This window comes from Pan troglodytes, chromosome 9, assembly GCF_028858775.2.
Source record: "Pan troglodytes isolate AG18354 chromosome 9, NHGRI_mPanTro3-v2.0_pri, whole genome shotgun sequence".
Lineage (NCBI taxonomy): Eukaryota > Metazoa > Chordata > Mammalia > Primates > Hominidae > Pan > Pan troglodytes.
The window spans coordinates 66,673,870-66,699,392 of NC_072407.2; the positions used below are offsets into that span (position 1 = coordinate 66,673,870).

Below are 25,523 nucleotides of genomic sequence, written 5' to 3' on the forward strand. Positions count from 1 at the left end.
CCTGCCCAGCACCAGGCACCTCGTCCCCCACCTTGGGGCACAGACTCCTAATGTCCTCCAGCCACTGGCTGCAGCCGGCATTCCCGGGCAGACTCCTGGCTTGGGGACTCTGGCTTGGAGCCCCAGAGGCTCCAGGTTACCCACGGGCTCAGGGATGGCTCCCACGGGGTGTTTCCAGTTCCCGGGAGAGTCGAGTAAGGTCCCGGAGCGCACGGCCCTGAGGCCTGGCCTGGGGGCTCGGGAGACAGGGCGGCCCCAGCCGGCAGCCCACCGGCAGCCCGGCGCTGTCACGTTCCAGCCGCCTGACTCAGGCCGCGCAGGGCGGGGAGCCGGGAGGCGGTGCCGGCGCCCGCCTCGGCCCCGGAGGCGGCACCAGGAAGCGCCCGCCCCGGCCGGAGCCGCCATGTAACCGGCGCCGCCCGGAGCCCGAGCCGCGCGGGCCCCAGCGACCCGCCCGCCATGGGGGACGAGGACGACGATGAGAGCTGCGCCGTGGAGCTGCGGATCACAGAAGGTGGGTGTGGGGCCTGACTGCGGCTGCCCGGGGCAGGCCGGGACGGGTCATGGACCGGCTGGGCTCATTCGCCCCCTGTGCCCACAGCCAACCTGACCGGGCACGAGGAGAAGGTGAGCGTGGAGAACTTCGAGCTGCTCAAGGTGCTGGGCACGGGAGGTGAGGACCCCCATCCACCGGGCAGGCGTCCCAGGCGCGGTGCCCCTGACCTTCTGCCTGCTCACTCTTGGGCCTGGGCCAGGCCACTGAGCAGGCCCCCCACCCTTTCCCGGCACAGCCTGCCTTGCCTGCCCCGCCCTGCCTCGCCAGGGTTTGCATGCCCACTTCCAGGGCACTCCACGTTGACATCACTCCTCCCTCCACGGTCCTGTGCGTGCATACCCCCCTGGATTTGCCAACACCCTGGGGAGGAGGACTGGCGCCCCTCTCAAGTGATTTGCATAGCTCCTCCCTTTCTTCCAATATGGGATCCCCCTCCCACATTTTGCAAATGCCCCAGCGCTGGTTTGCGCATCCCTTCCCCAGCCAGGTGCACACCTCTGCCTCCCTTCCTTGCACTGGCATCTTTTCACATCCATCTGATCTCTCGCAGGTTTGCATATGCCCCGCCCCCACGCCTCGCAGCAGGCCCCCTGGAGATGCATGCTCCCCAGCCTGGTTTGCACATCCTTTCCCTGGTTTTGCTGGGCACACTCCCGGGGTGTGCACACCCTTTCCTTAGAAGACTCTGCCAGCTTTTTGCACACCTGCCTGTTGCCCCAGCTCCTTCGCCTCATTTGCACACCCTCCTGGGTTGGCGTTGCCCCCACCCCCCAAGCCTGCACCAATCTCCCGCTCACAGCCCACCCTCCACCCACTCGCTGCTCCCACAGCCTACGGCAAGGTGTTCCTGGTGCGGAAGGCGGGCGGGCACGACGCGGGGAAGCTGTACGCCATGAAGGTGCTGCGCAAGGCGGCGCTGGTGCAGCGCGCCAAGACGCAGGAGCACACGCGCACCGAGCGCTCGGTGCTGGAGCTGGTGCGCCAGGCGCCCTTCCTGGTCACGCTGCACTACGCTTTCCAGACGGATGCCAAGCTGCACCTCATCCTGGGTGAGCGCACGCCACATCCCAACGGGGGTGGGGTGGCTGGGGGCAGGCGAGGCCACCTGACGGGGCTGCTTCCTGACTTCCACTGCACCTCCCAGACTATGTGAGCGGCGGGGAGATGTTCACCCACCTCTACCAGCGCCAGTACTTCAAGGAGGCTGAGGTGCGCGTGTATGGGGGTGAGATCGTGCTGGCCCTGGAACACCTGCACAAGGTGGGTGAAGACCTGGCCGCAGGCTGTTGCTATGGAAACTGGGTCTGGGCCTTGGAAGGAATCTGCACGCAGGGCAGCCTCAGGCTTCCCCCTGGGCTTCCTGGGGGGCCAGTGGTGAGCTGGGTGGGAATTGGAGCTGCTTCCCCTGGACCCCTTGCAGGAAGCCTCAACGTTGCCTGGTGGGGTCCCCTCCCCTGGCACCTCCTCGAAGGGGCTTTCCTCTTTCAGGGAACTCGGGGCTGCGTTCACAGAACTTCCTCAAATGGAAACCTCACGGCCTGGCTCCTAAGGCCTCCTTGAAATGGAGCTCTTCACACAGACTTTCCTCTCTCTGGGACCTTGGGGCCTGATCCACGGGGCCCTCCTTCTTTGTTTTATATCTTAAATGGCCTTTCTTATTCAGTGGCTCTGCCCTGGAGACCCCCTCTCCAGGCAGATGACTTTCTCTGGGGGGTCTCCTTATCCTGAGCAGGGCCAGGAGCTGGAGGAGCTGGGGAGGGTTTCGGGGAGGAAGCCTCAGCACCCCTCTTGCTCCTACCAGCTCGGCATCATTTACCGAGACCTGAAACTGGAGAATGTGCTGCTGGACTCCGAGGGCCACATTGTCCTCACGGACTTCGGGCTGAGCAAGGAGTTCCTGACGGAGGAGGTGAGTGGAGGCCACCTCTGCCCGCAGTGCCCCATTCAATCCTTCTCCTTCCTGCCTCTTCCTGCTCTGGGCCTGCATTCTGGGGCTGCAGAAGTGAATAGCTCCAAGAAGTTTCCACAGCTCAGCTCTCCAACCTCACAAGTTGAGCGAGTCTTACTCTGGGCCTTGTGGGGCACTGGGGCACAGGAGAGGTTTCGACATCTAAGCAGGACCTCTTGCCATCCCAGAAAGAGCGGACCTTCTCCTTCTGTGGCACCATCGAGTACATGGCCCCCGAAATCATCCGTAGCAAGACGGGGCATGGCAAGGTAGGTTGGCAGGGAAGTGGGGCTGGGGGAGGTGGAAAGGTGGGGTGTGAGGCAGGGGAGATGCAGGCCCTCACCCCGGCTCCACCCGGCAGGCTGTGGACTGGTGGAGCCTGGGCATCTTGCTCTTCGAGCTGCTGACGGGGGCCTCGCCCTTCACCCTGGAGGGCGAGAGGAACACGCAGGCTGAGGTGTCTCGGTGAGTAGGGCTGGACGTGGAGGGCGGCCAGGGGGCTGCAGGGCCTGCCTGGGCAGGGCTGTGGGGGGGGGGCTTGCTGCCCCTGACACCCCCCCAATCCTCCCAGACGGATCCTGAAGTGCTCCCCTCCCTTCCCCCCTCGGATCGGGCCCGTGGCGCAGGACCTGCTGCAGCGGCTGCTTTGCAAGGATCCCAAGAAGCGATTGGGCGCGGGGCCCCAGGGGGCACAAGAAGTCCGGAACCATCCCTTCTTCCAGGTGAGGCTGACTCAGGGCCCCATACCTCCTGGTGCATACCCAGGTGGGGCTGCTGTTCCAGGTTGAGGTTGTGCCTGGCCAGTTTCACTTTATTTGGAAATCCCCCCAGAGAAAGAAAGCAAGTGTGTGTCAGCTAGGTTTCTCTTCACATCCATCCCCACTGAAACTTGGCAGATGTGTTCCTGAAAGAAAGGATTCTAGGTTCATTGGCTGTTGGGGCTGTCAGGGATTTGAGAATGGATTGGTCGGTCCTTTCACTGGACAGACCCAGAGAAGGCAGGTGACCTGCCCCAGACGGCACAGTAAATGGTGCCGAGTTGGGAATAGACCTTGGGTCTAGATAGATCTCCTGCTGGTCCAAATCAGTACGGAAATCCACACTTATGGCTTTTAGCACCCACCCAGGCATTTTGTTCTTTGTCCCCGTCCCTGTACAGTCTGTGTGCCTGTCATTCAGATGGACGGTTGATCAGCACACATGGGTGTTTGCTCACTTGTTAGGAGCACACACATGTTAGAGTGCAGTGCAGAGTGAATCTGGCCATGCGAGAATGCACTGACTCAGGGGCTGGGCCTGGCCAGCGTCATCGCCCAGCAGGACTTTGTAACAGTCAATACCTACTGTGTGTCGGCCCTTTGCGGACATGAACTCATTTCACCCTCACAACTACCTGATTCTTATTTTTTAGACGGAGTTTCACTTTGTCTTCTGGGCTGGAGTGCAGTGGCACGATCTCGGCTCAGTGCAACCTCCACCTCAGGGGTTCAAGCGATTTTCCTGCCTCAGCCTCCCAAGTAGCTGGGATTACAGGCACAGGCCACCATGACTGGCTAATTTTTATATTTTTAGTAGAAACGGGGTTTCACCATGTTGGCCGGGCTGGTCTCGAACTCCTGACCTCAAGTGATCCACCTGCCTCATCCTCCCAAAGTGTTGGGATTACAGGTGTGAGCCACCGCGCCCTGCCACAACCACCTTGATTCTTGTCCCCATCTTTACAGATGAGGAAGCTGAGGCTCCAAACAATTAAGTACTTTGTCCAGGAAGTGATGGAGCTCAGATTCAACCCAAGGCTGAGAGGCTTGAATGCCTGTGCTTAATGGTCTTCTGCTTAAGTGTAGGCATCAGATTTGCCATTCGTCTGACATCTAAACAAAAGCACCCATTTCTGGGTACTTATTGTGGGCCAGGTACTGTGTTACTCATACTTCGAGTGCCATCTCTTTGAATCTTCCAAGCCCTGGGAGGGCCTGCCTGAGATGATTTCTTACATAGGAATCTATGTCTTTGAGGTGAAGATGTCCCTTTGCACGGGGTGGGGAAAGCATCTGAGCAGTGTTGGTTTCTTTCAGTGAATTCCGTAAGCCCACCCTTCACCTATGCTGGGTGCTGCGCTGGATGCTGGAGTGGGTTGACCAGTCATACAGGAGAGGCCCCAAGGTCTTCAAGGCCTGATATGTGGAAGGGTGTTTCCCTCCTTCTGTCTTTTCTTTTTCTTTTCTTTTTTTTTGGAGACAGAGTCTCGCTCTATTTCCCAGAGTGCAGTGGCATGATCTTGGCTCACTGCAACCTCTGCTTCCCTGGTTCAAGTGATTCTCCTGCCTCAGCCTCCCGAGTAGCTGGGATTACAGGTGCGCACCATCATGGCCAGCTTATTTTTGTATTTTTAGTAGAGTCAGGGATTCACCATGTTGGCCAGGCTGGTCTCAAACTCCTGGTCTCGTGATCTGCCCGCCTTAGCCTCCCAAAGTGCTGGGATTACAGACACATGAGCCACCACGCCTGGCCTCCTTCTGCTTTTTCTTGGACAGCTTCTTTGGTGAGAGCAGTGCTCAGGTCCTTGGTGGTAGAACTGGAGCCTTCCAGCTTGAGTCAGTCATCTTGGCTACATCGACAAAAAGTCCAACTCAAAATGGTGATATCTGTTGGAATCAAGTTTGGTGCTAGCCACAGAGATCAGAATGAACAGAGTAACCTAAGAGGTTTACTTATAAGTAAACCTTTTATTATACTTACTTATAAATAAGTGGCTTACTTATTTTTCTTTTCACATAAAAGAAGTCCAGATTAGCAGACCAGGGCTGCCGCGGTGTCTTCACAGTGCCACATTGTCTTCAGGAATCCAAACTCTTCGTCTTCTTCTTTTTTTTTTTTTTTAATTTTTTAAATTCTTAGCAAGTAGCTTCTATCGCTGGGGTTGCTTCATGGTCCAACATGGTTGCTGGAGCTCTTGCCATCTAAGCTGTCTCCCAGGTAGGGAGCAGGAGGAAGGAGAAGGGGCAAAAGGAGCACATGCCACCTAGCAACCTCCCTCTTCAGGATCTTTTCCTGGAATCCTACCTAATAATTTTTTTCTGATAAGTTTTGGTCACCCCTAACTGCAAGCAAGTTTGTAAAAATATTCTTTTAATTGTGTATATTGGTTCGTGGAATAAAACTGGGGCTATGGTACTAAGGAAGACAGGGAGAATGGATATTGAGCAGGCAATCAACAGATTCTGCTGCATTAGCTTAAACATAAATGGGCATGTTTTGGCTCTCATAAGTGAAAAGGTCGAGGGAAAGTGGTCTGACTTAAGGCAAGACCACATCCAGGTGCTGAAACTATGTCCCTTGGTTCTGCTTTTTCTGCATGGGGACTTCATCTAACCCTGAGAGGGTCCCCAGCAGTTCCAGACCACATCCTCTTAGATTTAAGTCCAGCAGGAGAAAGAGATTTGTTTTTCACGCCAACTCTTTTTTTTTTTTTTTTTTTTTTGAGATGGGGTTTTCGCTCTTGTCGCCCAGGCTGGAGTGCAGTGGTGCTATCTTGGTTCACTGCAACCTCTGCTTCCTGGGTTCAACTGATTCTCCTGCCTCAGCCTTCTGAGTAGCTGGGATTACAGGTGTGCACCACCACGCCCAGCTAATTTTTTTTTTTTTTGTATTTTTAGTAGAGATGGGGTTTCACCATGTTAACCAGGCTGGTCTTGAACTCCTGACCTCAGGTGATCCAGCTGCCTTGGCCTCCCAAAATCCTGGGATTACAGGCATGAGCCACCACGCCCGACCTTTTCACACCAATTCTATTAAAAGTTCCAGAACTGACTAAGTGTGGTGTCATGGTGGTTCTCTAAGGGGAATAGGGATTGTGTTACCAGAGGGAGAGAGAAGCCAGGGAGGCAGGAGGAACAGCTGCCCACCCCAAATGCCAGATGGGCCCTTGCCTCATGGAGGAACTGCCCAGTGAGGGTGGGCTGAGTGGAGGGAGTTTCTCGTTCCTGGCCTTTGACACCTGACCTCTGATTCCCTTCCCTCAGGGCCTCGATTGGGTGGCTCTGGCTGCCAGGAAGATTCCAGCCCCATTCCGGCCCCAAATCCGCTCAGAGCTGGATGTGGGCAACTTTGCGGAGGAATTCACTCGGCTGGAGCCTGTCTACTCACCCCCTGGCAGCCCCCCACCTGGGGACCCCCGAATCTTTCAGGTGAGGGGAAACTCATGGAACCCAGATGCAGGAGAGATGAGATGTTGCTGTCTGCCTCAGCCCTGGCTGGCCTGAGGACACTGCCTAGGCCTTGTGTCCTGATTGGGACTCAGCGTCTCCCCTAGACGTCGCCACTTCAGTGGGACCTAGGGTTGTCAGTCACAGAGACCACCCAGGCAGGATGTGTGTTTGATAGTTCATGGTTTATCTTTAAACCTTCTGTTAATTTCCCTTCTATTCCATCATCTCTTTATTGTTATGTAAAAATATTGTTTAAAATTATTCACTTGCAGCTGGGTGTGGTGGCTCACACCTGTAATCCCAGCACTTTGGGAGGCTGAGGCAGGTGGATCACTGGAGGTCAGGAGTTCGAGACCAGCCTGGCCAACATGGGGAAACCCCGTCTCTACTAAAAATACAAAAATTAGCTGGATGTGGTGGTATGCGCCTATAATCCCAGCTACTCAGGAGGCTGAGGTGGGAGAATCCCTTGAACCTGGGAGGCGGAGGTTGCGGTGAGCAGAGATCACACCATTGCATTCCAGGTTGGGCGACAGAGTGAAACTCCGTCTCAAAAAAAAAAAAAAAAAGAGATCTTCACTTTCTCACGTGGACACCTAGGAGGAGATGCATGTTGATATTGTGGCTTTGCATGCCCTTGGCATAGCATGGTACACTCCTGGAGGGTCAGGTCCCCTCCACCAAATTTTTTTTTTTTTTTTTTTTGAGACGGAGTCTCACTCTGTCTCCAGGCTGGAGTGCAGTGGCTAGATCTTGGCTCACTGAAATCTCTGCCTCACGGGTTCAAGCAATTCTCCTGCCTTAGCCTCCTGAGTAGTTGGGACTACAGGCGCGCGCCACCACACCCAGCTAATTTTTGTATTTTCAGTAGAGATGGGGTTTCACCATGTTGGCCTGGATGGTCTCAATCTCTTGACCTTGTGGTCCGCCCGCCTCGGCCTCCCAAAGTGCTGGGATTAGAGGCATGAGCCACCATGCCAAGCCCCCTCTACTGAATTTTAGAAGCTTACACCTTTTGGACAAGTCCAAACTCCCTTTGCTTGGGCATTGAGGCCCTCCATGATGTGGTCCTTGCTTAGAACCTTAGCCTCAGTTCTCATCATTTTCCTACTTGATGCTCTGGAGGGCATGATCGAACTGCTCAGAGGTTCCAGAATATACCTCTGTGCCTTTGCACTTGCTGCTCCTGCTACCTGGAGTATATTCTCTACAGCAGTCTACATGGCAAGCTTCTACCCCTCTTTTAGGCCTCCTTGTCTGCTCACCTGGCCCAGGGGGTCACCCTTTCTTTGTGCTGCAGTCCTCTGTGGACAGCATCTCCTTCTGTGCAGTTTATCATGTTGCCATAATGATATTATATCATTATCACTAAATAAACCAGTATGGTTTGTTTAATAGACAGACCAAGTATGGCTGGATAAGTCCCTTCTCTGAAGCTCTTAGAATTGACAACTCTGTGCTTGAATGTCCACATTCCATTCCATTGTCTCACAGCCCTCATGATAAAGTTCTTTCTCTTGAATTGGTAGGTACTTTCATTCATTCATTTAATGATTCAAAAATGTGTAGTGAGTGCCTAAAATATTCCAGGTACGGATCTGGGTACTACATTTTTAGGAGAAGATGACACATAGTTTATTTTTAAAATTATTTTTAAAAATTAATTAATTAATTAATTTTTTAGAGACAGGATCTTGTTCTGTCGCCCAGGCTGGAGTGCAGTTGGGCAACCATGGCTCACTGCAATCTTGAACTCCTGGGCTTGAGTGATTCTCCCACCTCAGCCTGCCCAATAGCTAGGACTACAGGCAAGTGCCACCACTCCCAGATAATTAATTTTTTTTTTGAGACGGAGTTTCGCTCTTGTTGCCCAGGCTAGAGTGCAATGGCATGATATCAGCTCACCGCAACCTCTGCCTCCCGGGTTCAAGCGATTCTCGTGCCTCAGCCTCCCGAGTAGCTGGGATTACAGGCATGTGCCACCACGCCTGGCTAATTTTTGTATTATTAGTAGAGATGGGGTTTCTCCATGTTGGTCAGGCTGGTCTCAAACTCCTGACCTCAGTTGATCTACCTGCCTCAGCCTCCCAAAGTACTGGGATTACAGGCGCAAGCCACCGTGCCTGGCCACAACACGCAATTAAAATGACCCTTAAAAGCTCCTCAAATTGCCAGGACATGGATCTTTAGGAAAAGCAAAGAATTAACTCTGCCTTCTTTTTGCATTTCTTCAGTAGCTCCCCTTGCAGAAGAAGCCAAAGTCCGGCTTGAAAGGGAGGAATAAGGTTTTTTTCCTCAGCGGATAGAGTTGGATTCTCATAAGCTAAGCGTGAACTCAGGCCACACTTTCAATATATTCATTGGTCCTTTCAGTGCCTTCAGCCCTTGGCACCTGGGGAGGAATAGGTGGTCACTCGGATGAGAAAGTTGGGGTCACAGGCTGGTGGGGACAGACATGGCCCCAAGTGATTATAAAACCAGGTGGAATAAAAAGTGTCCACACATCCTGTGTGTACCAGAATGCAACTGGAACACCCCCCCACTGCCCCCTTGTCCAGGGTCTTGCCTTTGCCTGGTTCCCCACCAGAGTCTCCTCACCCGCACCCCCAACCCCCATGCCCATGCCCATTCCCCGGACTCCCGCCCTGCAGGGATACTCCTTTGTGGCACCCTCCATCCTCTTTGACCACAACAACGCGGTGATGACCGATGGGCTGGAAGCGCCTGGTGCTGGAGACCGGCCAGGTCGGGCAGCGGTGGCCAGGAGCGCTATGATGCAGGTGGGCTGGGCTGGGCTGGGTTGGGGGGAAATTGGTTTTAGGAGAGGCCTAGGCCCGGGGACTCTAGGCCTAGATCCAACTGGCGCCCGCAGCGTGAGCTCAGTAAGGTCCTAAGCCTCTCCGACATGGGGCGTGGCGGGGCCGCGGGGCTACCAGGTGGGACCTCTGACGCGCCCCCTTCGCCTTCGCCTTCGCCTCCAGGACTCGCCCTTCTTCCAGCAGTACGAGCTGGACCTGCGGGAGCCTGCGCTGGGCCAGGGCAGCTTTTCTGTGTGTCGCCGCTGCCGCCAGCGCCAGAGCGGCCAGGAGTTCGCAGTCAAGATCCTCAGTCGCAGGTGGGAGGGCCCAGGCGCGGGCAGGGGTGGGGGTGGCAGAGCGCTGTCCCGGGGGCGGGGCCGAAGCGCGGCGACCGTAACTCCTTCTGCTCCGTCCCCCAGGCTGGAGGCGAACACGCAGCGCGAAGTGGCTGCCCTGCGCCTGTGCCAGTCACACCCCAACGTGGTGAATCTGCACGAGGTGCATCACGACCAGGTGATGGCTTCCGGCCAGGGGAGGGCGGAGAGAAAAAGGGCAGGCGGCGGGGCTTGGGGGCACTATGGGCGGGATCTAGGGGTGAATTGGGCGGGGCCTAGCGTTTGATTCGGGGCCCAAAGGGACCAGGGAGGCGCAGGGAGTGGAATTTGAGGGGAGTTGGGCCTGAGGACGGGAAGGCGGAGCTGAGGATGGACAAGAAAAGGGACTTTGGCCGGGTGCGATGGCTCACGCCTGTGATCCCAGCACTTTGGGAGGTCGAGGTGGGCGGATCACTTGAAGTCGGGAGTTCGAGACCAGCCTGGGAACATGGCGAAACCCCGTCTCTACGAAAAATACAAAAATTAGCCGGACGCGGTGGCGTGCGCCTGTAATCCCAGCTACTTGGGAGGCTGAGGCACGAGAATCGCTTGAACCCGGCAGGCAGAGGTTGCAGTGAGCCGAGGTGGTGCCACTGCATTCCAGCCTGGGCGACAAAGCGAGACTGTCTCCAAAAAAGTAACAAAGAAAGAAAGAAAAAGGACTTTGAGGAGGGGGTGCTCGAACATTGGCAGGGCCCGAAGGCCGGGGGCGGGGCCTGGGTGGTGGGAGGGGGCTTGCCGCGGTGGGTGGGTGTTGACCTTGGCCCGCCACGCCGCCCGCAGCTGCACACCTACCTGGTCCTGGAGCTGCTGCGGGGTGGGGAGCTGCTGGAGCACATCCGCAAGAAGCGGCACTTCAGCGAGTCGGAAGCAAGCCAGATCCTGCGCAGCCTCGTGTCGGCCGTGAGCTTCATGCACGAGGAGGCGGGCGTGGTGCACCGCGACCTCAAGCCGGAGGTGGGCGAGCTGCCTCGGCGGCGGGGCGGAGCTGTGGCGCCGGAGGCTGCCTCTGACCACTACCCCGCCGCCCTCGCAGAACATCCTGTACGCCGACGACACGCCCGGGGCCCCGGTGAAAATCATCGACTTCGGGTTCGCGCGGTTGCGGCCGCAGAGTCCCGGGGTGCCCATGCAGACGCCCTGCTTCACGCTGCAGTACGCTGCCCCCGAGCTGCTGGCGCAGCAGGGCTACGACGAGTCCTGCGACCTCTGGAGCCTGGGCGTCATTCTGGTATGGGACGCGGTCCTTGAGGCGGGGTCAGGGTCGCTCGGACCTGGCGTCTTCCTGATGTGCAGCAGCACGAGGGAGGGGACAGGGGTCATCTTGGTGGGGGCGGCTGGGTTTCGTCCGAAGCTGGGATCGGGGTGGTTCAAATACAGAGGTGGGGTCGCTCTGGTGCTAGAGTCGGAGCATCCGGGTATTGGGGGTTAGAAGTCAGGGTTTCACCACGCGTGGGTCTCAGGAGTGCCCCTAGTGGGGAGGGTGAGTGGTTCTGTGGGAGCGGAGGGGTCAGCCTCGGCACCGCAGCCTGGGCCGGCCTCACCTTCCCCTCACCCCTCCTAGTACATGATGCTGTCGGGGCAGGTCCCCTTCCAGGGGGCCTCTGGCCAGGGCGGGCAGAGCCAGGCGGCCGAGATCATGTGCAAAATCCGCGAGGGGCGCTTCTCCCTTGACGGGGAGGCCTGGCAGGGTGTATCCGAGGAAGCCAAGGAGCTGGTCCGAGGTGCGGAGCTGGAGGTCACAGACCATGGTTGGGGAGGGGGACGCTGGGACAGGGATGGTCACTGGGCGAGGTGTCCTGGTTGGGGATGGGTAGGGGAGGAGAGTGGGGCTGTTACGATCTCTTTGGGGCTCAGCCTTTACGCCAGGCTCCTCCCCACACTTCCTTGCCCCGCCTCCAGGGCTCCTGACCGTGGACCCCGCCAAGCGGCTGAAGCTCGAGGGACTGCGGGGCAGCTCGTGGCTGCAGGACGGCAGCGCGCGCTCCTCGCCCCCGCTCCGGACGCCCGACGTGCTCGAGTCCTCTGGGCCCGCAGTGCGCTCGGGTCTCAACGCCACCTTCATGGTAAGGGGCAGGGTCTGTTGAAGGGAAGGGGTGGGCGAAGCCTCGAGAGGTGGGGTCTGGGGAGGCCCGGCCATCCATCGGAGCACAGAAAGGGGAGGTGAGGCCGGGTGCGGTGGCTCACGCCTGTAATCCCAGCGCTTTGGGAGGCCGAGGCGGGCGGATCACGAGGTCAGGGGTTCGAGACCAGCCTGAACAACATGGTGAAACCCCGTCTCTTCTAAAAAGAGAAAAATTAGCCGGGTGTGGTGGCGCGCGCCTGTAATCCCAGCTACTCAGGAGGCTGAGGCAGGAGAATCTCTTGAACCCAGGAGGCGGAGGTTGCAGTGAGCTGAGATTGCACCACTGCACTCCAGCCTGGGCGACAGAGGGAGACTCCGTCAAAAAAAAAAAAAAAAAAAAAAAAAAGGGAGGTGAACCGAATCCGGTGGTCGGTCTGGACGCCAAGGCCCTGTCGGCCTTGATCTAGGCGGCTGGAGGCAAGGTCTGGGAATGGAGGTCAAACTAGATCTGGAAGCCAGGGTCAGGCGGGGGTGGGGGCACTCACCCTTTCCTTTCTGCCAGGCGTTCAACCGGGGCAAGCGGGAGGGCTTCTTCCTGAAGAGCGTGGAGAACGCACCCCTGGCCAAGCGGCGGAAGCAGAAGCTGCGGAGCGCCACCGCCTCCCGCCGGGGCTCCCCTGCACCAGCCAACCCGGGCCGAGCCCCCGTCGCCGCCAAAGGGGCCCCCCGCCGAGCCAACGGCCCCCTGCCCCCCTCCTAATCCCCACCACTGTGACCCCCTTCCCTCATAGGGGCTGTGACCTGGGAGTCCGGCTCACTCCCGGAGGCCTCTGCCTGCGGCCGACCTGATCCCCAAGGGACTGTCCTTCCCTCTCCTACCCCACCCCACTCCCAGACAGAGCAGAAGTATTTTTATAAGCAGAGAATTTTTTATGTCTTACCAGATAGAGATGCAGGGAAGGGGGGGCCTGCTGGGGAGTGGGGTTTGGGGGGCCCTCTCCCACGACACTGCCTCTTCTGGGCAGAAGGCCCCTCCAGGGGGACTGCTCCAACAGGAAAGAGCCCCTCCCCCACTTCTAAGCACTGAGTTAGGAGTGCTAACTCCTAAACTGGGACCCCCTACCCTGTTCTCCCCTGAGGCCCCGTTCCTGGGAGGGGCACCCCTCAACTGTCACTTTATGGACTGTCTGTGCAATTACGTCCACCAAAGACCCGTGTTGGGGGTACTGAAGGAGAGGCCCTGGGGGACCCTGTGAAGCATTTCTGCCTCACTTTATGTCATCTGCTTCTCCCCTGTTGGGGCTAAGGAAGGAGATAGGTGGCTCCTAAAAGAGGAGGCCGTCTTCTCACCCACCCCCTCCTCTTTGGCACAGCTACTCCTGGCTGGGGGTGGGGCCTTGGGGGTCTGGGCTGGGCATCTATGGTCACTGCCTCAGCCCAGCCAGGCTGTGCCTTTGACTTTAAAATAAAAGTCCACCCAGTGCTGTGTGTGGCATCTGCGTGTCCTCGTTCGTGTTGTGGGTGTCTAGAGCAGAGATTCTGGGCAGACAGGCTACTAGCCCGTGGAGTTTGGAACCTCAGTGGGGAGGGACAGGCAGACTCTTCTGGGCAAGAAGATATTCTTTGTTCCTTGACTTTTGCTATGAGCAGGAGGGCGCAACTCTCATCCTGGGTGTATATCCGGACAGCTCTGCTGGGTATCATTTAGGATATTCTTGGTTGTAAATACAGCTGCTGCTTGACTTAGGGTGGACCTACATCCCGATAAACCCAACCTGAATAGAAAATGCTGAAAGCCGAAAATACATTTAATGTCTGCAACACAGCAGACGGTGCCTGACTTAGGATTGTTTGATTTACCGGCTTTCAGCTTTACCATGGTGCCAAAGCGATAGGCTTTCAGTAGAAAACATAAATAAATGGTAAGGAGCTTCCTGACTTACGATGGGATTACCCATCGTAGGTCGGAAAATTCGTGTCACGCATAAGTCAGTCGGGGACTGTCTGTAAGAGAAAACCCAACCCAAACTTGCTTAAGCAAAACACAGGGTTTTGGGGGGCTCTTGGAACTATGCAGCTTCTCAATAGCTTCAGGCAAGACCTAATCCAGACTGAAGCACATGATCAGGACTCAGCTGCCGAGTCTGCCGAGCTTTTTATTGTTTTCTTGGCGGTGGTCCAGTCTGGAGGACTGTCCTTATGGACCCAAGACGGGTGCCAGGCGCTCCAGGGACTCCAGATGGAAATATGGAGATGGAAATGGTTTCACGGTTCCCAAGGGAAGTCCTGAGATGTGCTCTGATTGGAGCCACTGAGGTCATGTGCCCACACTGAACCAATCACTGTGGCCAGGGAGGCAGTGTGCTGATTGGCTTAGGTCTGGACCATGGCCTCCCCTCTGGAGGCTCATTGGGTGGAGAATAGGGGAGGGGTGGGCCCTGGAGGGAGGTTACTTGAACCCGGCTGGGTGGTCAGTGAAGGTGGGACTGAGCGGAGCAGCCCTATTCATTAGGGCCCTCACTGGGATCAGAGCTTGGTTCCCCTCAGGGAGTGTCTGAGACTCCTCCCTGTGTGATCCCTGCGGGGTGTGTGTGTGTGTGGCCATAGGGCGGTTGTGGCCTGAGCACTTTTGCCAGCACCGCAGGTAGGTTCTTTTGTCCACACATGGGGATGTCCTGACAGCTCCCGCCCCAGGGTCTGCCTGAACCCCACCCTGGGCCGCCTCCCCATCGTTTCTCTCCCTGTGGCTACCCTGTGAGACCATCTCATGTGGACCTTCCCCTCCTGTCCCCGGGAGGCCTGGGGATCTGGGCTGGGACCCAGAGGTGCCCAGGTGAGGCGAATCAGGCAGTCCTTGTGGGCAGGTGGGGCTCCGGGGGAGTGGAAAGGGCGGGTATGCGGGCGCCAGCTGTGTCCCATCCTGGTGGTCTGAAAGAACAGGAAGGGGCCCAGGACAAGGCCCTCAGGAGAAGGGAAGAAATTCTGAGGCTCTAATTCTGACTCCTGTGTTACCAGCTGTGTGACTTTAGCAAGTCACCTAACAGCCCCAACCTCCCCTATTTGTCGAAAAGAGGAACTAGAGAATTAACAGATTGAAGAGTGTGGTCACTCAGTCACCAGGAATTTATTGAGATTTACTGACCTTTTCCAATGTGTAGGGACCCTCCTGAGCACTCTAGGCGGGAATCTCATTGAAGGAGATGAAAGGGTCCCATTTCATCAGATACTCACAAGCACTGAGTATTACCATTTCAAAACCTTTTCTAATTGAATGGATGCAAAATAGTCTCTCATCTTCAATTTCTTCACCTCTCATTCCATGTAACTCACAGCCACCCTATGAAAGAGGTATCCTTAGCCTCATTTCTTCCTATTAATTAATTAATTTAACTTTTATTTTAAAAAGAGATTTTTTTTTTTTTTTTTTTGAGACGGAGTCTGGCTCTGTTGTCCAAGGCTGGAGTGCAGGGGTGCGATCTCAGCTCACTGCAACCTCTGCCTCCTGGGTTCCAGTGATTCTCCTGCCTCAGCCTCCCGAGTAGCTGGGATTACAGGCGCCCGCCACCACACCCGGCTAATTCTGTATTTTTAGTAGAGAAGAGGTTTCACCATGTTGGGCAGGCTGGTCTCGAACTCCTGACCTCAGGTGATCCGCCCGCCTCGGCCTCCCAAAGTGCTGGGATTACAGGTGTGAGCCGCTGCACCTGGCCTAATTTAGCTTTTAGAGATGGGGTCTTGCTCTGTTGCCCAGGCTGGAGTGCAGTGGTGCCATCGTAGCTCACTGCAGCCTCAAACTCTTGGGCTCAAGCGATCCTTCTGCTTCAGCCTCCGGAGTACTAAGCCTCATTTCAGGGGTGAAGAAACAGGTTCAGAGGATGCAGTAACCCAGAGAAGGGAGGATGCTGGGTGGAAAGAGCAGGGACTTAGAGGAATGAGCCAGCCTTGGTTTGAATCCTGCCTCTTCTCTGTGTGGTCAAGGAGCCTGCGGGTGGGAGATAGATGTGATTGAGCTGCAGGCTGGCCAGGGTGTAAAGCGGCAGAGTGGAAGGGGACACGGTGGGCACAGGCAGGGAAGTAGGGAGGCCAGAGGCCAGTGCTCAAGGTCTTAGGTCTGGCCCCCTGCTTCTATACCTTGACTTTGGCTGCTGACCAGCCTTACCTAACATGGAGGCTGGCTCTTCCAGGGGAGCCAGGAGAGCTCACCCTCCTACACTGGGCTTATGTTTCCACTCTTCAAATGTCCTCAGTGAACAGGCTTGGGCTTCCTGCTCTGATAAAATGTTGATGCCCTGAGAGGGTCCAACAGCCCTGTAAACCTCTGGCTCCCTCCAAGTCGCTGTTAACTTTTTTTTTTTTTTTGGAGACGGAGTTTTGCTCTGGTTGCCCAGGCTGGAGTGTAATGGTGTGATCTTAGCTCACCGCAACCTCTGCCTCCTGGGTTGAATCAATTCTCCTGCCTCAGCCTCTCGAGTAGCTGGGATTACAGGCATGCGTCTCCATGCCTGGCTAATTTTGTATTTTTAGTAGAGACGGGGTTTCTCCATGTTGGTCAGGCTGGTCTCGAACTCCTGACCTCAGGTCATCCTCCGGCCTTGGCCTCCCAAAGTGGTGGGATTACAGGCGTGAGACACCGCTCCTGGCCTGCTGTTAACTATTAATAACTACTGTTAGAACTAAAGTTCTGGCCGGGCACAGCAGCTCGCGCCTGTAATCCCAGCACTTTAGGAAACCGAGGTGGGCGGATCATCTGAGGTCAGGAGTTCGAGACCAGCCTGGCCAACATGGTGAAACCCTGTCTCTATGAAAAATACAAAAAATAGCCAGGCATTTTGTAATCCCATGCATGTAATCCCAGCTCCTAGGGAGGCTGAGGCAAGAGAATCGCTTGAACCCGGCAGGCGGAGGTTGTGGTGAGCTGAGATGGTGCCACTGCACTCCAGCCTGGGCGACAGGGCGAGACTCCATCTCAAAGTTCTAGAGTCACTGTTTGACTCTAAGCAAGTTACTTCTCCCTAAGGTACTTTGGGAGTGTAAACAAAAATATTCCATATGAACGTAGAGATTGCAAACTGGCCTGTGCCTGGCCTATAGAAACTCATTTTTGGGGCCAGCACTTTTTTTTTTTTTTGAGACAGTGTTTTATTCTGTTGCCTACCCTTGAGTGTAGTGGTGCAATCTCGGCTCACTACAGCCTCAACCTTCTGGGCCCAAGTGATCCTCCCACCTCAGCCACCCAAGTAGCTGGGATTACAGGCATGCGCCACCATGCCTGGCTAATTTTTGTATTTTTGTAGAGATGGGGTTTCGCCAAGTTGCCCAGGCAGGTCTTGAACTCCTGAGCTCAAGTGATCTGCTTCCCAAAGTGTTGGGACTGCAGGCATTAGCCACCGCACCTGGCCTGAGCACATGCTTTAAAATGAGGAAAAGCATATGGAATCCTAGATGTGAGGCTTTTACTGATGAGCTGGAAGGGCTGGCCCTGGGGCAGTCTTCCTGCATGGTCTAATCAGCTGGAGCAGAATCACGCTGCCGCCACAGACAGGGCCTCTGCTTTCCAGGTTGCCGCAGTCCCCACCACTCCCTGTGGTTACACCAGCTCTGTCCTGCATTCATCCCTCTGGCCCTCTAGGCATTTGAGTTTGTGACTCTGATATAAACAGCCTCCTTCCACAGTCACTGCTGCACAAAAATGGGCTTTGTGAAATGTCAAAGATACCCCTTAAATCTTTTATTTTTGGCCAGGTGCGGTGGCTCATCCCTGTAATTCCATCACTTTGGGAGGCCGAGGCGGGTAGATCACTTGAGGTCAGGAGTTCGAGACCAACCCAGCCATGGCAAAACCCCGTCTCTACTAAAAATATAAAAATTAGCCGGGTGTGGTGGCACAGGCCTGTAATCCCAGCTACCTGGGAGGCTGAGGGAGGGGAGTCGCTTGAACCCAGGAGGCGGAGGTTGCAGTGAGCTGAGATGGCGCCACTGCACTCCAGCCTGGGCGACACAGCGAGATTCCATCTCAAAAAAAAAATCTTTTATTTTGTTTTAAAACTTAAATTTAGTTTGTATTTGTATTTGTGAAAGACGATAAATTTGGCCGAGTGGGGTGGCTCTCTCCTATAATCCCAGCACTGTGGGAGGCCAAGAAGGGAGAATCCCTTGAGCTCAGGAGTTCCAGACTAACCTGGACACCATAGTGAGATGAGAGCTTGTCTCAAAAAAAAAAAATATATATATATATATATATATATATTCATATGATTCAAAATTCAAAGGATCCATACAAGTACATAGTGAAAAATGTTCTTCCACATGCTGACCCTCTGCCACGTACCTTCTGTTGTTGCCGGAGGAAGCTAATGTGTTCTTGTGTAGTTTTCCAGGAATATTTATGGGTAGTCGAACAACTATATAATAATATGCATGTATAAGTAAAAATTCATATTAATTAAATGTTAATTTTAGAAAAAATCAGTAAGAGGCTGGGCACGACGGCTCACGCCTGTAATCCCAGCACTTTGGGAGGCCGAGGTGGGCGGATCAAGAGGTCAGGAGATCGAGATCATCCTGGCAAACACGGTGAAACCCCGTCTCTACTAAAAATACAAAAAATTAGCCGGGTGTGGTGGCGGGCGCCTGTAGTCCCAGCTACTCAGGAGGCTGAGGCAGGAGAATGGCGTGAACCTGGGAGGCGGAGCTTGCAGTGAGCCGAGATTGCGCCACTGCACTCTAACCTGGGCAACAGAGCGAGACTCCGTCTCAAAAAAAAAAAAAAAGAAAAAATCAGTAAATGCAAAGGAGATTTCAAAAAATCACTCGTGGCATTACTCTCCATAGATAAACTGTGTTAGTTAATATTTTGATGCATTCAATTCTTTTTTTTTTTTTTTTTTTGAGACAGAGTTTTGCTGTGACACCCAGGCTGGAGTACAGTGGCGGTATCTCAGCTCACTGCAACCTCCCACTCCTAAGTTCGAGTGATTCTCCTGTCTCAGCCTCCCAGGTAGCTGGGATTACAGGTGCGCAACATCCCACCAGGCTAATTTTTGTATTATTAGTAGAGACGGGGTTTTACCACGTTGGCCAGGCTGGTCTCGAACTCCTGACCTCAGGTGATCCACCCGTGTTGGCCTCCCAAAGTGCCACTTACAGGCGTGAGCCACTTCGCCTGGTCTGATGCATTCACTTCTAAGTTTTTCTTTCTTTTTTTTCTTTTTGAGGCAGGGTCTCACTCTGTCACCCAGGCGGGAGTGCAGTGACATGATCATAGTTCATTGCAGCTTCAACCTCCTGGGCTGAAGCAATTCTCACACCTCATTTTTTGATTTTGTTGTTGTTGTTGTTGTTTGTAGAGATGGAGTCTCACTATGTTGTCCAGGCTGGTCTCGAACTCCTGGGCTCAAGCAAGCCTCCCACCTCGGACTCCCAAAGTTTTGGGATTACAGGTGTGAGCCACCATGCCCGGCCTAGAATTTTCTTTATTGATACAGATTTTTAGTTAAAATGGCATCAAAATGTAAATAGGTTATTATAGCCTGTCTAAAGTCAAAAATAGATTGTGAATATCTTTCTATGTCAATGACTATATTTTACAATTATTCTTTGTAGCTGTAGGGTGCTTCATTATATGGGTATGCAATGATTTATTTAGATTGTTTCTATTTTTGGCTACAGCTCCTTGCTATTTTAAACAGTGCTGCAGTGAACATCCTTGTACCTACGTCTTTGCTCACCTGTCCAAATATTTCCTTAGGATACGTTTCCTAGAAGTGAAGTTAATAGGCTAAAGGATGTGCCGCTGCATGCACGTTTTAAAGGTCTTTGATATATGTGATCACACTGCCCTTCAGAAAGATCCTATCATTTTATATGACTTGCAGCAGCACGAGCAAGATCCAGGAAGCACTGTCTCCTTTAAAATGAAATGGCAGGCCTCGCCAGCGGAGTGTGTCCTTGCCCTCATTTTTCTTGGCGGAGCTCCTGGAGGCTGATGCAGGAGCGGAGGCTCTCCCTTTCCTGCCCTGCAGTCGCCCGCTGGGCCCGTGATGGTGGTGGAGGGTGTTGTGGACCATGAGTAGGGGACGAGGGACAGAAGTGGTGGATCTGACCTTTGTCTCTGCGGGAATGGGCTGGGGACACAGTCTGCATGGGGGAGGGAGAGAGTGATTCCAGGGATGTGCTGAAGGGTCCCCAGGGAGTGGGCGTGCTTGAGGGCAGGAGAGCTGGGCGGCGGGGAAGCTTTGCAGAACCATGAACTGAGCCGCCGAGTGGCTTCATACCAGAGCTCTTCTCCTCCCAGCTGTGCAGTCGTGACCAAAACCACTTGGGCTTGAGTCTCCGTGGCCTCTAGAGTGAAGTGCGGATGGAACAACAGCCACTGGAATTGCCGACGGGTGCACGGCCAAACGCTTGGCAAAGTGCGTGGCGCGCTGGGATTCCCCCACAAAAGGCAGTTTACCAAAAAATTATTAAGAGAACCCAGGAAAATTGAGGCCAGTTCAGGCTTGCTCAGGAAGGGACCCATGTCCAGGAAAGAGAGAGCGATGCTCTTCCCTCCCTCCCGGTCCCCCTTCCCTGGGCCACCGGCCTTCCCCTTCCGGCATCAGCCAGAGCCAAGTGTTCTGAACACCACCCCCCCCACGAAAAGTGAGGACCAGATGGCGCCCCACCCTCTGAATACCTCTCAGCACGGAGTGTGAATCGCCACCGACCTGGCGTGTGTCAGTAGCTGCCTGGGAGCGGCCAGGCTGGGCGTGGGAGCACACTCTTGTGTATGTGAATGTGTGCGTATGTGAGTAAATAAGTGTGTCAGTGTGAGATTGTGTGTGAGCACCTGTGTGTCTATGTGAGCGTGTGAAGACGTGTGAGTGAATATGAGGATGCTAGGGAGCATGTGAGTGCGACCTCATGAGTGCACGAGTGTGTGGGTGTATGGGAGTGTGTATGTGAGCACGTGAGTGTGAGAATGTGGATGAGTGTGGGTGTGTGTAAGCACAAGTGTGTGGGTGTGTATGTAGGTGTGTGCTGAGGATTGTGTTTGCATGTGTGTGAATGTGTATGAATGTATGTGAACAAAGCCTGTGTGTTTTGTGTGATTGAGTGTATGTGTGAACATGTGTGACAGTGTGTGGACATATAAGTGTGAGTGTGAACAAAGCCTGAGTATGTTGATTGTAAGCATGTGACAGTGTGTGCGCATGAGTGTGTGAATGTGTGTAAGAATGTGTCAGTGTGTCAGTGTATGTATGTGTGTAAATGTGTCAATGTGTTGTGTATGTATGTGTGTTTGTGTCAGTGTGGCTGTGTCAGTTTGAGTGTGAGTGCACATGTGTGAGCATGTGTGTGGGTGTGAGCATGTGTGTGGGTGTGAGCGTGTGTATGGGTGTGAGCATGTGTGAGCGTGTGAGCATGTGAACGCGTGGGTGTGAGCGTGTGTGTGGGTGTGAGCGTGTGGACGTGTGTGGTTGTGAACGTGTGTGAGTGTGTGGGTTTGAGCGTGTGTGTGGGTGTGAGCGTGTGAACGTGTGCGGGTGTGAGTGTGTGTGAGTATGTGGGTGTGAGTGTGTGAGCGTGAGAGTGTGTGTGAGTGTGTCGCTCTCTGAGGGAAGCACACAGCGCCGTGGTAGAAGCTCTGAAGTAAACACTTCGTTCTTCAGTTGATTCCCCTCCACGGGGACCCTGTTGCCTACTGGGACTGTATTGTAGCCGGGGGATGCGGGATTCAGACCCGGCCAGGAAGGCCTGACTCTCCGCACTGGGTGGGGCCGGCCTGGAGGCTGCAGAGGGGAGCCGCGGACAGGCACGGGGCGGCCGCTGGCCGTGAAGTGATGTGCTGGTTGATGCTGTGGGCATGTAGGGGCTGTCAGGGGAGCGGTGACAGAACCAGGGCCAGGCGGGAACTGGAATCTCCAGGGATCTTGCTTTGCCTGTGAATGGGGAAAGAAGGGTTGTGGGGAGAAGCACCGCAGGACTAGGCTGGGGGGACTGGAGCCCGGAGGTAACCCTGAGGCTGGCTTGTGACTTCATCTCCAGGGCAGACGCAGCCTGGGATGTGTGTGGGGAGTCCCTGGCCTGCTTGGAAAGGGAAGCCCTTCCTCCCCAAAGCTGAGCCTTCCCAGAAGGGGTGCTCCGGCTCTGCCGTGGGGAAGACTCTGCCCTCCACAGCTGCCCTCAGATGTCACTGGGGGAGGGTATCCCTAATAACTGTTGTGTAAAGTGTAAGAAGCTCAGGGCACTGACTCAGGTGTGGAAGAAAAATCACTTTTTTTTTTTTTTGAGATGGAGTCTTACTCTGTTGCCTAGGCTGGAGTGCAGTGGCACAATCTCAGCTCACTGTAACCTCCGCCTCCTGGGTTCAAGCGATCCTCCTGCCTCAGCCTCTCAAGTAGCTGGAATTACAAGTGTGCACCACCACACCCAGCTAATTTTTGTATTTTTAGTAGAGACGAGGTTTCACTATGTTGGCCAGGCTGGTCTCAAACTCCTGACCTCAAGTGATCTGCCCACTTCGGCCTCCCAAAGTGCTGGGATTGCAGGTGTAAGCCACCGCCTCCCACCACTTGTTTTTAACCACTCAGCAGTGTTTCTGACATCAAGACCTTGGCTGAACTGGCAGAGAAAAAGTAGCTTCCAACCTTCCTGGTGAACTTCCTACCCTGCTCAGGGTCCTGTCACAGCGGCAGAGACCTCTGAGGGACCAGAGCAGCAAGTAGGGGCCGGGAGGGCCCCCATCATGGGTGCACACAGGAACTTCTGACACGTCCACACTCCAGTCCTCAAAGCCCACAAGATCCTTCCATGGCGCGCTCAGGGCAGGAGACCCTGGGTGAGCCACTAGTGGGCCCCCTTTTGAGAGGCCCCAGCACGGTTCCTCCCTGGGGCCTAGGCTTTCTCTTGGCAGGCTGCTGTGAGTAGAGGCAGGAATCTCTGCTCTCAGGATGCCCAAGGCTGGCTCTCCTTTTTTCTCCAAGACAAAGGATTTTGGAGGACAAAAGTTAAGAAGACCCATAGGTGTTTTTTTTGTTTGTTTGTTTAGTTTTTTTGTTTTTGTTTTTTACTGTGTCTCACTCTGTTGCCAGGCTGGAGTGCAGTGGCATGATCCCGGCTTACTGTGACCTCCGCCTCCCGGGTTCAAGCGATTCCCCTGCCTCAGCCTCCTGAGTAGCTGGGACTACAGGTGCACACCACCATGTCGGGCTAACTTTTTGTATTTTAGTAGAGACGAGGTTTCACCATGTTGGCCAGGATGGTCTCTATCTCCTGACCTCGTGATCCGCTTGCCTCGGTCTCCCAAAGTGCTGGGATGACAGGCATGAGCCACCGTGCCCGGCACCCACAGGTGTTTTTACCTAACACCTGCCTCGCCTAAGGCAAGTACTGCCTGTTTGAATGGGCCGTGGTTTAAGGAAAAGGGGGAAATAGAGAAAAAAGAAAAAAAAAACAGATGAAGAGCTCAAAGAACGATCAGGCATGTACGCATGCATGAACATCATTAATGTGGGAGTGGTTGTAGATTCCTCCCCGTTCATCCTGCTTCCTTCTCCAGAGATAAGGATTTTTACTGGAGAGGGGACTGGTCTTTGTCTCAGGGCAGAGAGGCATGGTAGGTCCCTCCTGCTGCAGCCCAGTGGGGCAAAGGGAACCAGGGGCTCTTGGACCCAGGCTCTAGGGACTTGGCCCGAGGCTCCCAGGCTTACCCTGGGAGCATTACCATCCCAGGGAGATGGGGGTGAAGGAGAGTGTGGGGATATTCTGGAAGTGATGTACATCACTGCTGACCGTGTCATTGGCCAGACTTGTCACCTACCCTCCTCACCTCCCTCCCCTGATGCAGAGGAGGTGGAGAAAGGGATGGATGTTGGCAGACCGTCCCTTCTTCTCCTTCCCGTGATCATCACATCAAATCACCATCATGTCTTCTCTGGACACCACGATTCCCTACGAACGATGTCCCAGCATCTCCCACCCCTCCTCCATACGGTCCTCCATATAGAAGCCAGGGGAGTTAAAACAATGAGAGCAACACATATCTAATCATTCAACTTCTGTAGGATAAAGCCCACGCCTCTTTCCATGACTCATGCAGCCTGGCCCCTGTTACCTCTCCAGTCCCCTTTCTCACCATCTCCTGCCATGGGCTCTGCTCTGGCCAAATCAAACCTCTTGCAGGTCCTCAAATGCATTGTGCTCATCCTTTGCACTTGCTGTTCCCTCTGTGGGGCACGCTTTCCCCTTCTCTTGGCCAGGCTGATGCCATGTCATGCGTCAATGCTCGGATGGCTTTATTTCTCAGAGCAGCCCCTCCTGACCCCTCCACCAGCCTACAAGCCCCGACTCTTTGTGCCGTCAGTAGGCAGCAGTTCCCACCGAAGCAGCCGTCCCTGTGTGTTGCTGTCATTGTCTTTTCTTTTTTTGGAGACAGGGTCTCGCTCTGACGCCCAGGTGGGAGTGCAGTGGCATGATCTCAGCTCATGGCAACCTCCGCCCCCCAGGTTCAAGCGATTCTTCTGCCTCAGTCTCCCAGGTAGCTGGGACTACAGGTGTCCACCACCACACCCAGCTAATTTTTGTGTTTTTAGTAGAGATGGGGTTTCACTATGTTGGCCAGGCTGGTCTCGAACTCCTAACCTCAGGTGATCCACCCACCTCGGGCTCCCAAAGTGCTGGGATTACAGGCATAAGCTACCACACCTGGCCTGTTGTCATTGTTTAATTATCAGTCTCTCCGCCTGGGATATGAGCATGGTGGGGAGGGACGAGACTGTCCTCATCATTCACCATTGTATCCTTGGTGCCACATCATACCTGGCACATAGTAGGTACTCTGGCGATGTTTGTTGAGTGAACAAGTGAATATACTTGTAGATTCAGCCATTCCCTAGCAACCCCAGTTAAGCCCCCTGCCTGGGGTCAACCCGGACCATCACTGCTCTCCTCTCCCCATCTAGGTGCTCAGGGTGGGCTGGCCAGGTGTGCAGGGCCCCTTTCTCAGGCTGCCCTGCACATCCCGTGTTTCTCTGGATGCTGCCTGTGTCACAACAGCTCTGCCACCTGCAGGCTGTGTGGCCTTGGGCAAGGCACACTCCCTCTCTGAGCCATGGCTTCTTTATTGACTCTTAGATTCAGTTCTGCAGAACCCTGGTGCTCTGAGGAGGTCTCCATGAGCAGGGTAAGGGGAGGCTGGATGGCTGGATAGTCCCTCCGCTTCAACCAGAGTGGCTTTGCTTTGATGTGTTTCTTATGCTGGGGTCAAATATAAGATTCTGTTTGGAAAGGGCTCTGCTGAAAAAAGTAGTGACTATATCTCTAAGCTAGAAGATGAAGCGGGTCTCAAAGCTTAGCTTCAGGAGTTTCCCTGAAGGACTGTGAAACCCATCTCCATCAATTCTTAGCTAAGTGACCTTGGGCAAATTACCGACCCTCTCTGTGCCTTAGTAACCTTATCCACGAAATGAGGCAATAATGTTGGCCGCCTCGTGGCATTGCAAAGATAAGGTCAAGTAATGCATACCAAGCACTTGGAACACCTCCTAGGCAGAGGGCAGGAGGGCCCCTGGGATGGGTGAGGCATGGAGGTTGCT

The 25,523-nt window shown here is 54.6% G+C and overlaps 1 protein-coding gene and 1 non-coding gene across 3 annotated transcripts; both read left to right on the forward strand.

Annotated features, from left to right (window-relative positions):
* Positions 1-352: 352 nt before the first annotated feature.
* RPS6KA4 (ribosomal protein S6 kinase A4) lies at positions 353-13,444 on the forward strand. Of its 2 annotated transcripts, none has more exons than XM_508900.8 (17): positions 353-514; positions 602-673; positions 1,387-1,605; positions 1,701-1,816; positions 2,358-2,465; positions 2,693-2,773; positions 2,866-2,969; positions 3,076-3,226; positions 6,527-6,691; positions 9,364-9,492; positions 9,694-9,827; positions 9,930-10,023; positions 10,668-10,841; positions 10,921-11,115; positions 11,449-11,608; positions 11,787-11,950; positions 12,512-13,444. In XM_508900.8, the coding sequence occupies exons 1-17, from the start codon at positions 460-462 to the stop codon at positions 12,707-12,709; spliced, it is 2,319 nt and encodes a 772-aa protein (XP_508900.5). In that variant the 5' UTR covers positions 353-459; the 3' UTR covers positions 12,710-13,444. The 2 variants fall into 2 exon arrangements, with proteins under 2 accessions (XP_508900.5, XP_003313110.3); XM_003313062.6 differs by having other exon boundaries at positions 357-514; positions 602-627.
* MIR1237 (microRNA mir-1237) lies at positions 9,829-9,929 on the forward strand. Its single transcript, NR_035589.1, has one exon. It is a non-coding gene; the product is annotated as a microRNA mir-1237 (primary transcript).
* Positions 13,445-25,523: the final 12,079 nt, after the last annotated feature.

Excerpts from the sequence above, each read along its gene's own strand:
- RPS6KA4 (XM_508900.8), top strand. The coding sequence starts at position 460 with ATGGGGGACGAGGACGACGATGAGAGCTGCGCCGTGGAGCTGCGGATC. Across the intron at positions 2,466-2,692 it reads AGGAGTTCCTGACGGAGGAG|AAAGAGCGGACCTTCTCCTT; the intron begins GTGAGTGGAGGC and ends TTGCCATCCCAG. Across the intron at positions 3,227-6,526 it reads GGAACCATCCCTTCTTCCAG|GGCCTCGATTGGGTGGCTCT; the intron begins GTGAGGCTGACT and ends CCCTTCCCTCAG.